Source organism: Gossypium hirsutum, chromosome D12 (assembly GCF_007990345.1).
Source record: "Gossypium hirsutum isolate 1008001.06 chromosome D12, Gossypium_hirsutum_v2.1, whole genome shotgun sequence".
Lineage (NCBI taxonomy): Eukaryota > Viridiplantae > Streptophyta > Magnoliopsida > Malvales > Malvaceae > Gossypium > Gossypium hirsutum.
Window position 1 is genome coordinate 29,830,600 of NC_053448.1, and position 12,769 is coordinate 29,843,368.

The window sequence follows — 12,769 nt, forward strand, 5'->3', positions numbered from 1 at the left end:
GCCTAATTCATTCAAAATACTAAAATTTTCTCAAGCGAAGGCTCGAACTTGGGACCTCCCAGACACTTTCAGAACACATAACCACTAAAGCTGACAGATATTTATGTCATATTTTCATAATAACGAAATTATAAATTTTTGGGCGTTATAAAAGTTGAGCAGATTGATGAAAAACAATCTCATAATCAAGGGTACCACATAAATACCGCAAGATTCATTTTAATGTAACCAGGTGGACAGCAGTAGGCGCATGCATGAACTAACATATGCGATTTAACGCGTAGGCAATATCAGGTCGAGTAAGGACCACATACTGTAAAGCACCTACAAGACTTCTGTATTTAGTAGGGTCATGAAGATGATCCCCATAATCCTTGGATAGAGGAGACGAAGTAATCATAGGATTATGAACATTCTTTGCATGAGTCATGGAACTCCTATCTAGCAGATCGTGAATGTGCTTTCATTAGCATAGATGAAGACACCCTTCGGCGGAACGAGTAACCTTAATCCCTAAAAAATAAAGGAGATCACCCATATGTTTAAGTGAGAACTCCTTATTCAACTACTGAACAAAGATATTTATACAGGTAGACATGCTTTCAGTAATGATAATATCATCCACATACACAAGAACATAAATAGTGGAGTTAGGCGTGACTTTAATAAACAAAGATGTATCAGACTTTGATAGAAGAAAACCAACAAAAAAGAGAAAGCACTTCAATTTATCAAACCAAGCACGCGGAGCCTGACGTAGTACAAAGCCTTCTTCAGACGACAGACCAAATGTTTACCATTAGAACCATATTGAACATACCCTGGAGGTTGCTGCATAAACACTTCATTAGTAAGATCACCATTTAAAAAGGTATTATTCACATCCACCTGACGAAGTTGCCAACCCTTGGAAACAACAATAGATAGTATGATTCGAATAGTAGCAGGTTTTATTACCGAACTAAATGTTTCCTTGAAATCGCACCCAGGTACCTGAGAACATCCTTTAATTACTAACTAAGCCTTACGACATGCAATCGTGCCATCAAGATTTTATTTACTTTGAAAAGTCATTTACATCCGATCACTTTACAATTATTTAGTAACGGAACAAGTTTCAGGTGGAGTTATGAATGAGGGCATCATACTCAGACCGAGCAGCGGCAAGCCATTTGGTGGTAAAAATGGCTTTCTCAATCGTGTGAGGCTCAACAGATTCAACAGACAGAGCCTTGGGCTTAAAAACGCCAGCCTTAGACCAAGTAACCATCGGATAAGTATTTGTTAGGTGCAAAAGAGCTGACGAAATAGTAGGAGAAACTGGAATATTAGAAGCAATCGTGGTTGGATTGGGTACACCGTCATTGTCAGGTAAAGAGGAGAGAGGACAGAGCTCATGTGCAGATCCCAAAACAACCTGAAGAACTTTAGAGTTAGAGAGAGAGGGACATAAACCTTAGAGGTGAGGTCAACACAAGAGGTTGAGCGGATGAGGACTCCTTGGGTCGAGAGCAGACAGGTTGAACAAGAGGAACATATGTTGGTGAGAGAGATTGACCTAATGAAGATCTGGAACCTCCCGTAACAGACATAGGAAACAGAAAATGGTGTTCATCAAACACAACATGATGAGAAATAATGACCTTACCATCCGGTGTGAGACATTGATACCCTTTAAGTTAGGAACTATATCCTATAAACGTATAAGGTTAAGAACGAAAATCCAACTTGTGACGCAGAAAGGGACGCAGATACGGAAAACAACAACACCTAAACATTCGTAAATGATCATATGTGGGATCTTGTCTATGCAGAACCTTGTACAGGGATTGTCCATTCAAAACCGAGGTAGAAAGACGATTGATGAGATAATAGCATAAAAAATGCATTGCCCTAATAATCTATAGGAAGATTTGTTTGGGCCAAAAATGTAATACCCATGTCAACAATATGCTGGTGATTGCGTTCAGCCACCTCATTCTGTTCGGGCGTATGAAGATAGGACAGTCTATGAATTATCCTTGAGTCACCAACACTGACGTGAAAGCGCAAAACTCTCCTCCCCAATCACTCTGAAATTGTTTGATTTTTTTCCCAAATTGAGTCTTGATTAATTGTTGAAACTAAACAAAACAATCCACCGCCTAAGACTTTTGACGAATAAGATAAATCCAAGTAAAGTGAGTGCACATGTCAATAAACGAGACATAATACCGATTACGTCCACAAGCAACTGATGTAGGTCCCTATAGGTCGAAGACCACCAAAGTAAAAGGATCAGTATATTCAGTAGTAGGGGTTGGAAAAGGCAGTTTATGAGACTTCCCTTTTTGGCATGCAGTATAAACATTATCAAGACAAACTTTATTGGAAGCAATATTACATTTATCTAAAACAGATTTAACAATAGAAGCATAGGGATGACCAAGACACTTGTGCCATAAAGAAAAATTATCACAGCTAGCAGTCTGAGTCTGAAGTCCAATATTGGCAATAAAAGGAGCCACAATAAACAGAACAGACGCAATCGACGGAGAAAAATATTAGAGCCCATCACTAATGTGGCCCCTCAATAAAATTTCCTGAGTCTTGATGCCCTTAACAACACAATAAGTTAGATGAAATTCAAAAAACACGTTATTGCTAGTGGCAAACTGATATACAGACAGTAGATTCTTCTGTATAGTCGGTACACATAAAACATTAGATAAGCGAAGTAATTTATTCTATGTAGAAAACACTGAATTTCCAACAGACGAGATCCTGGTGGGAGTCTCGTCACCCATTAATAGAGAGGATGTATCTGAGTAAGGTGTAGAGTCATTCAACATAAAGGCATCACGACATACATGGTGTGTAGCCCTTGATTTTGGATACCAGGATGCAGTTCTGATGAGTATAGAGATATAGAAACCAGTATCATCAAGGTTGGACCAAAATTGAGTGGCGTGAATATTAGGATCAATAGAATTAGATACATCGGACGCTTGCAAATCGGGTAGACGAGTGAGCCCAATGCACGGATCAAACTCAGTGCAAACATGAGCCCTCAGTTTGGTCCGCCAAGGAACAGACGGCCCAGACACATGATAATCACCATCACCGAAAGGCCCAATCTCGCGTCCATGTCCAAGAGAATTAGAAAACTCTACACAATTGGATGTTGGCCCATTTGAAAAATTAGTAGCCTACGGCCCAAGTAAAGTAAACGTGCCCCCAATTTCCTAGTTTGAGCTAGATGGCCAGGCATGCACGGGCTGACCAGGATAATAGCCATAGTCATACGGCCTAGTAGCAGTAGGCCCGAACCCAGCAGCAGCAGCAAAACTGCCAAATTATGAGTCCTGCCTAGGCACTAAAGGAGAAGACTCATGCCTAGGCCCAAATTGCAACATTGCCCCAGCGGTATTATGCCCAAATCCATCATCAAAGACTGCAAAGGGGTTAGAAACCCTAGTGGACAGCCTAGGCATGTGAGGTGTAGCACAAAATTTTTGCCAGAAAAGAAACCATACGGCACTGTCGTCGAAGGGCCATCAAACCCACCAGGAGTTTGCGACGGAAACAAAAACCCAGCAGTCGAGACCTGACTCAAACGACTGACCGAGAGTTAAAGCCTGAGCCACCGACGGTTGTCCATCATAATCGCGATTATAACGATAACAACATCACTAGGCTAAATGCCCAAATCGGCCGCAAATATGACATTGGATGCAGGAACGAAATCCTTTGCCACGACCGCCAGACGGAGGAGGCCACCATGAACAGAATCCACCATCGGTGGTAACGGAACAGACTCCACAAGATTTGCATGAATCAACAGTTCTTGAACTGCACGCATCTGTCGCGTCTCATATTCTAATAATAAGTCAACAAGACGTTGAAATGGAAGAGTTTCAAACGAGAACGATGCTAAGGTAAGCACAGCATCAAACTCCGGAGGTAGACCTGTAAGGACAATCTTAACCTTTTCTGCCTCTGAGATCCGAAAGCCAGAAGCCTCGATCAAGGCACAGGTATTCTGAATTTTTGCTACATATTTTTTGATTAAGAGGTTATCTTTCTTAAGTGAGTATAGATCGTGACAAATGCGAGATAATTTTGCACCTGTGACTGCTGCAAAGAGACGAGTGGAAGTATTCCAAACATCACACGCCGTTCAAGCATCTGTAAATGAGGATAATAGTGAATGATTAATAGTGGAGAGTAACCAAGAGGCAAGTAACCTATAATGTTGAACGAACGCCGAGGCATCCGGATTTGGAACAAGAGATCCCTCTGGTGACTGTACAAAACGCGGTGGAGCAGGTAACGTGCCCTCCAAAAAACCAGTCAGTTCGTAAACTTCAATGATCAGGCGAATATGTTGCTGCCATTGAACGAAATTTCCATCATCCAATTTAACAGTGTCATGGCAAGGGAAGGATTGAACGATCCGAACACCAGTGGACGCCGAACAGCCATGCTCGACAGAGGCAGAGTCAGTAGAAGTAGTGGTAGTTATGGGAGCAAACGAAGATTAGGTCTCCAGCACCAAGGTGACTGATACCATGTTAATATCTACAGTAAGCTAAGTAAAAGCTATATCGTGTATTGAAAAAGGTATTCTGTATTATTTATGTATTATCTTCATTGAATTGTACAACACTAGTATTTATAGAATATGTGAGCTAGCTGTTGCTAGTAACTGTTGTTAACAACATAACAGTTTTGAATAACAGATTAACAACTTACAATAACAGAGTCGTTACCATTATACTCTAACAAAGTTGGAGGGGCAAAAAAAATCATTATGCCAATAAGTATATTATTTTTATACTTCTTGGCCATAACTTTTCACAAATAAATATATTATAACACTTTTATAACAATTTTTTTTTCATAATTTTAGACTTTTTTAGGATTTAAATAATTTTTTTTGTTATAACTTTAAAAATACCCATTATTTTTATAATATAAGAAAATTTTGGTAATAATCATCCCAAACTCTCATACATGTTCATGTTTTTTATAACTTGTATAAAAATAATTTTTAAAAATTAGATTGTGATGTGATTATTTGCGTAATTATTTCCATTCTCACTCTCTCCTTAAAAATCAAAAAGTGTAATCGTGATGCTTCAATTACATCCAATTTAGTAAAATTTATTTTAACTATTGCTAGTATTCTTTTTAAAGAAATAATGTAATTTTAATTGTATATAGAATATTTACCATCACAGTTATAATTTATAATGCATATAGAATATTTTATATTATGCTCTTAACTTCTCAAAAAATGTAATTAAATAAATTAATCTTCCCATATAACAAATTGCTATTATCGTTAATATACCAAGACAATTTTTAGATTAAAAATGAATTGGGAAGAATTAATGGCAAGTCAATCTTGGAATATCATTACAAACCATTTTTTTATGTATTTTATTATTTTTAAATATAAATAATATATTTATAAGTTACTTTGTAGTAAGTTGTAATGGCAATTTATATATGTTTAATATTTACTTTTTATTTTAATATCTATTAAAATTATGATAAAAATTTTAAAAATTGATTATTGAGCTAACTTTTTACAATCATTTGTACAAAAATTTATTTTACAAACGCCGTTGAATTTGTTGATCTTAAAAACAAATGACTGATGAAACTAAAAAGAATTATTTGAAATAGGATTTGTATGATTTATATAATAAAATATAATTATATAATATCATTTATATATGAAATTTGCGTCCTTATATTTAGAAAATAAATCCTATATTTTATTTCATATTTGAGAATCTAATTTAATTTCCCCTCAATATTATTCTTAAAAATATTAAAAATAGAAATAATTTAATAAATTTTAATTTATATAATATTATAATCCAATGTATCACATTAAGCATAGTTTTTTTTAAATGAAATATGTTTATGTTATAGTTAAAGATATTATATTAGGGAGAACGATATTATTGTTTTATTAGTTATATATTGATAAATTTTTTAATTTAAATTGATATTATATACAAAAATTTTATACACAATGAGCAATATGTTCTTTGTTGTGGTGAATTATAATGTTTAAATTCGTGATATAAATATCAATGTAATATTTGAGTCTGATTAATATGATGTTCATAAAAGATATCATATTAGTGAAGATGAAGTGTAAAATCAATTGAAAATCGAAGCTTCGATTAAATTGTATAGATATAAATTTATTATATATGACAATCCAATAATATATTCTGCGATTCATATAATGTATGATGATAATGTATAGATAATGATTGTGGAAGGGTTGAGCTCGACAGCAATGAAGAAGAATATGGATCCGCGATATTCTAAAACCGAAAAATCTATATTGTGATGCTGTGCAAAATAATAGGGGTGAGCAAAATTCGATTTGATTCGAAAAAAAAATCAAATTTTGAGTTAATTGAATCGAGTTATTCAAATTATTCAAGTCAACTCAAATAAGTAATTCGAGTTTCGAGTTCGAATCGAGTTGAATTTTATAATTCAAATAACTCAAATAATTCGAATAACATATTGGTATAAATACCCTTTTGGTCTTTGCCAAATTTAAAATGAGCAAATTGACCTCTCTCTCAATAAAAATTCCAAAATAATTCAAAATAATTTTAAAATTTTAAAATATTTATAAAATTACAAATTTATATTTCTTAAAAATTATAAAAAATTCTAAAAGTTCTAAAAAGTATATAAAGAAAGTTAAAAAAAATTAAAAATTTTCTAGAATAATAATTTTGGCATATAAATAAGTTAATTAATAATTCAAGTTTATCGCACTAAAGTAATTTTTTTTTATTTTGCTTTGAAAAATTTTTCAAATATATATGGTTTCAAATTTATGTGCTATAATATGAAATTAGTTATAGTATAACAAGATTTTAATTTAATATGTTTAATTTTTTAATTTAACTCAAATAATTTTATTCGAATTGACTCGAATTTCATTTTACTCAATTTAATTTGAAAAAATTTAAATCGAGTTAAAATGATAAAATAAGACTCGTTAACTTAATTAACTTAAAAAAAAATTCATTCAATTCGATCGAATACTCACTCTTACATAATAATGTACCGAGAGAGGCCAAAGTGTGGAGGTGCAATAATTACACAACTCAACTATTTTGCAAAACTGTTTTTTAAAACTCTAATATATAGATGATAAAAAAAAAGCCTTAGCCACTTGACAATTTTTAACGAAAAGAGAAAAGGTTAGGGTAAGTATAATACACGTCACGTTATTCCAGACAAGTTTTGCTTGCAGACACAGTTTCTTGCCTGTGAGTCGGTGACCCATCTCAAAATATCACCCGTAACATCTTTACCCAATCACGCGGCCGCCTCCTATTGGTTTGTCTCTTTGCGCAGCAATACCCCACCCTCCCTACGTCCAGCTGTCTCACTACTTCATAACAATTGTATCATTCAATTAGTTATTGTAGGTTTAATTTTTTCCAACCCCTTTACTCTTTCAGCTTTTAAATTTTAATCTATCACCTTTTAATTCCCTATCTCTCCTGCTTGATTTAAAAATTAAAATTTAATTAATAACATTTCCATTCAATTTAAATATATTATTATTTTTAGATCAAGTCTTCGAATATTAAAATGATATATATTCAAATTTAACCAAGCTTTTGTGAATTGGACTTTTAACTTTTAAATAAAAATGAAGAGAAACTAAAATTTTAAAATCAAAAGTAGAAAGCCTAAATTTCAAAACCCCAACGATAGAATTAAACATTTATTATAATATTAATTACTAAGGTACACTACACCTAAGTCACTAAATTATTAGTAAATTTATATTTTGGTCACTTAACTTTAAAAAATTACAACATGGTCACTGAACTATTTGAAAGTATTTATTTAAGTCATTGGGTTATTAAGTATTTTTTTTAAAGTTCGGCTAGCGAGCTCCAAGCAATGATTCAACGGTTAGTACAATGGATTAGTACCTATCAAATAGTAGAACATACCTCATATCCAAGTCAATCTAATAGTCAATGTAAGAGATCGGAGAAGAAAACTGTTTGAATTTTGATTCGTAAATTCATAACATTCAAAGTTATTCTATGAAAATAATTAAATTGTTGAAGAGAAGGAGAATAAGATCTTTTGATTGGTGTAGACCGTGTGAATAAAGAAAGCCATATAACAGAGATTTAATATCTCAATGAATTAAATAAAAACTTCCGAATGATTTAGTGACTATTTTGTAACTTTTTAAAGTTAAATGACTGAAATGTAAATTTATTAATAGTTCAGTGACCTTGGCTGTAGTTTACCCTAATCAGGTAATGTAACAGCAAATTACATGGTCATGAATGTGGGCCCCAATCCAGACTGTCGAGTCTTGATCGCCACATTACAATGTGTCTTTGTTTGATAGTTTGATGACGGTGGGCCCCGAAATAGCTTCTCATCCAACGGCTATTTCTGATCCAAACTCGTTCCTAACTTTTTCTTCTTTTCTTTTTATAATCATCATTTTTTCTGATTTTCTCTCCCTCATTTATTTATATATTTATTGAGAGTCTTTCATCCCGTTGTCATTAGTTTCTGTTACTACTTCACTCTCCCTCTGTCTTCAAGAAATGGATCGTAGAAGTGCATTTGCCGTTGCTTTGATTTGCTTTGTGGTGACCGCTGTCGGTGGTCAATCTCCGGCAGCCTCACCTACTAAAGCTCCGCCGGCAGCGACTACTCCTGCCACTGCTCCCGCTACTGCCCCTGTTAGCAAACCTAAATCACCGGCTCCAACTGCTGCCCCTACCACTTCCCCACCAACTTCTTCACCACCGGCTGCGGCTCCGGAGAAGTCTGCGGCGGTTCCAGCCCCATCTAAATCTGCTCCGGCTTCTTCTCCTCCGGCTGCTGCTCCGGTGAGTTCTCCACCGGCTCCAGTACCTGTGAGCTCTCCTCCAGCCAAATCGCCTCCCGTTGCTGCACCGACGACTCCACCAGAGAGCTCGGCCTCTCCTCCGGCTCTTGTTGCGGCACCAACTACTGCTGAGGTTCCGGCCCCAGCTCCAAGCAAGAGCAAGAGCAAAAGCAAGAAATCCAAGAAACACCATGCTCCGGCTCCTTCACCTGATATGCTTGGACCTCCCGCTCCACCAACTGGAGCTCCTGGACCTAGCCTCGATGCTTCCTCTCCCGGTCCATCTGTCGCTGCCGATGAGGTACATTCTCTTCTCTTTACTAACGCTTCAGTAGCTTACATCATATAACAATGCGCTTTCAGATCTGAACTTTTACACTGCATAAATGTAGAGAGATCTTGTTTTTCTTTTAATCGCGTCTAAAGGATGCACCGTTGAGCTAGTTCATTTACTTTTCTGAAAAAGGACCGACCAATGGATCTTTTTTTCATCTTAAAACTATATTTATTTGTAACATTTAAAGAGTTATTATTAACAAATGCAGAGTGGAGCAGCGGCAATGAAGAACATGAAGAAGATAATTGGAGGGTTGGCGTTGGGATGGGCAGCCATTGCTTTGAGCTTCTAGATTGGTTTTGATCACATTCCACATTCTGCGTTCTAATTCTTTGGTTGGTGTACTGAGAGGCGGAAACTCTAGTTTTTTTTTCCTATGTAATTTCCACCATTCTTTTTTTTTTCCCCTTCATTTACCCATTTTCTGTCTTTTATTTCTCTATTATATTTTAATAAAATCACAATTTATTTTACTAATACCAATGCTAATGAAATCTCAAGATCATTTGTGCAGGTTAAACATTGTAAAAGTAACAAAACTGAAACGATCATATAGCTCATGAACCATTACAGGGAAATTGGTTAGACAATGTTCCAATGAAAGTACAGGAAAGCTTAAAATGGCAGCAAATGCATATCTTACAAATCAATCTGAATATTTAGTTTAATCTGAAAGAACAGTTTTGAGTAAAAAGTAATTAGGCATGGGGGCATAAACCAGGAGAGACGTTATTCATTGGTTCCTATCGTCTTCTCCCCCGGCTGCAAACACCAGACAGACTTACATGTATGAAACTTCTTACATTCACAATTGCCACGTATCAGAAGAAGCACTTCACAAGAGGACTCTACAAATTAAAAATTCTCTTTTTCTCTACAACAAAACCCTGTAAAATGTAAGCCCAAGCAGCAAACCTTCAAAATGCATTATTTGAAGCATCAAATGTATACAAACTGTATTAGACCCAATGCCTACTTTCAAGCGTGATTCGTCCTTAATTCTAAAGCTTTTAATTTTATTGGTTAATATTGGTGTTTTTGTCGTTTTCCCATCAACCCAAAGCCAAAAGCATGCAAATTCCCTTCACTTGGAATATGGAGATGGTAAAGTAGAAAAGTATTCATAATACGCTATGATATATATATGCGTGTGTGCGTGTAAATGGCCACTATGAAGCTTTCTTATTTGCTCGAAAAAGAAGGCAAATATTAATTAATAATATATAATATTTGGCATTCATTAATAAGACTCAGTGAAATAAATAATTAAGATAATATAATTAATTTAATATATACCAGGTTGATTTATCCATTTATGCTGAAAAAAAATCTACATTTAATGATCTATGTTTTTTTTTTTAATTTATCAATGTTGTTTTGAAGAGAGAAAGGAAAGCACGTCTTACATGGTGCATTTTCACTGTCTATGTCATTGAAAATGCGTCTTATAGGGCGTATTTTTAGCTACGTCAGCTGAACATGTGTCATGTTTTCACAAATTGACAATTTAGCTCTTTTGATCAAATGGTTAAGCGTTAGTGTTTTTAGTCTTAAGTCTTAGGTTCAATTCCTCTCCTATTCATTTTTGTAATTTTTATTTCATGTTATTTTAAGTTTTTTTTAATTAATATTTTTGACACATTAGCTCTTTTGGTTAGATGGTTAGATAATTGTAATTTCTTCTTTCAGTCCTAAGTTTGATTCCTTTTATAAGAATTTTAATATGTATTTTTTATTTCAACTTTTTTATTATTTTTAATTAATATTTATAATTAATAAATATATTGTTTTCAAGTTTTTTTATTTTTTATTTATCTTTTTAATTAATAACTCTTTTATTTATAAAATCAAATAATTATTGAAAATATCATTATTTTTAGTAAATATAATTTTTATTTGTGTAATTTTTATCTTTCAATCCATATCATGAATGTAGTAAATTGACATATTATATATTTTTGTATAATGTATGATGATGATGAATAGATATAAATTTATTATATATGACAATCCAATAATATATTCTACGATTCATACAATGTATGATGATGATGTATAGATAATGATTGTGGAAGGGTCGAGCTTTATAGCATTGAAGAAGAATATAGATCGGCGATATTTTAAAACCGAAAAATCTATATTGTGATGCTGTGCAAAATAATAGGAGTGAGCAAAATTCAATTTGATCCAAAAAAATTAAATTTTGAGTTAATTGAATCGAGTTATTTGAATTATTCAAGTCAACTCGAGTAAGTAATTCGAGTTTCGAGTTCGAATCGAGTTGAATTTTACAATTAAAATAACTCGAATAATTCGAATAACATATTGGTATAAATACCTTTTTGGTCTCTGCCAAGTTTGAAAATGAACAAATTGACCTCTCTCTCAATAAAAATTACAAAATAATTTTAAAATTTCAAAATATTTATAAAAATTCCAAATTTATACTTTTTAAAAATTATAAAAATTTCAAAAAAAAATCTGAAAAAATATAAAGAAAGTTAAAATATTAAAATTTTTCTAGAATAATAATTTTGGGACCTAAATAAGTTAATTAATGATTCAAGTTTATCATACTAAAGTAATTTTTTTATTCTGCTTTGAAAAAGTTTTCAAATATATATGGTTTCAAATTTAAGTATTATAACATGGAATTAGTTATAGTATAACAATATTTTAATTTAACATGTTTAATTTTTTAATTTAACTCGAACAATTTCATTCGAATTGACTCGAATTTTATTTTACTCAATTCAATTTGAAAAAATTTAAATCGAGTTAAAATGATAAAATAAAACTCGTTAACTCAATTAACTCAAAAATTTTTAATAGAGTCAGTGGAATACTCACTTTTACATAATAATGTACCGAGAGAGGCCAAAGGGTGGAGGTGAAATAATTACACAACTCAACTATTTTGCAAAACTTTTTTTAAAACTCTAATATATAGATGATAAAAAAAAGCCTTAGCCACTTGACAATTTTTAACGAAAAGAGAGAAGGTTAGAGTGTTTAAGTATAATACACGTCACGTTATTCCAGACAAGTTTTGCTTGCAGAGACACAGTTTCTTGCCGGTGAGTCGGTGACCCATCTCAAAATATCACCCGTAACTGCTTTACCCGGTCACGCGGCCACCTCCTATTGGTTTGTCTCTTTGCGCAGCCATAGCCCACTCTCCCTACGTCCAGCTGTCTCACTACTTCATAACAATTGTATCATTCAATTAGTTATTGTAGGTTTAATTTTTTTCAACCCCTTTACTCTTTCAGCTTTTAAATTTTAATCTATCACCTTTTAATTCCCTATCTCTCCTGCTTGATTTAAAAATTAAAATTTAATTAATAACATTTCCATTCAATTTAAATATATTATATTATTATTTTTAGATCAAAGCTTCGAATATTAAAATTTAACCAAGTTTTCATGAATTGGACTTTTAAATAAAAATGAAGAGAAACTAAATTTTTAAAATCAAAAGTAGGAAGGCTAAATTTTAAAACCCCAAAGAGTATAGGGGTTGGGGATAG

At 33.2% G+C, this 12,769-nt stretch overlaps 1 protein-coding gene across 1 annotated transcript; it reads left to right on the forward strand.

Annotated features, from left to right (window-relative positions):
- Positions 1-8,447: 8,447 nt before the first annotated feature.
- LOC121224092 (lysine-rich arabinogalactan protein 18) lies at positions 8,448-9,716 on the forward strand. The gene is made up of 2 exons (XM_041106618.1): positions 8,448-9,203; positions 9,448-9,716. Exons 1-2 carry the CDS (start codon positions 8,616-8,618, stop codon positions 9,529-9,531), a joined length of 672 nt encoding a protein of 223 aa, XP_040962552.1. The 5' UTR covers positions 8,448-8,615; the 3' UTR covers positions 9,532-9,716.
- The last annotated feature ends 3,053 nt before the right edge of the window (positions 9,717-12,769 follow it).

Excerpts from the sequence above, each read along its gene's own strand:
- LOC121224092 (XM_041106618.1), top strand. The coding sequence starts at position 8,616 with ATGGATCGTAGAAGTGCATTTGCCGTTGCTTTGATTTGCTTTGTGGTG. Across the intron at positions 9,204-9,447 it reads CATCTGTCGCTGCCGATGAG|AGTGGAGCAGCGGCAATGAA; the intron begins GTACATTCTCTT and ends TAACAAATGCAG.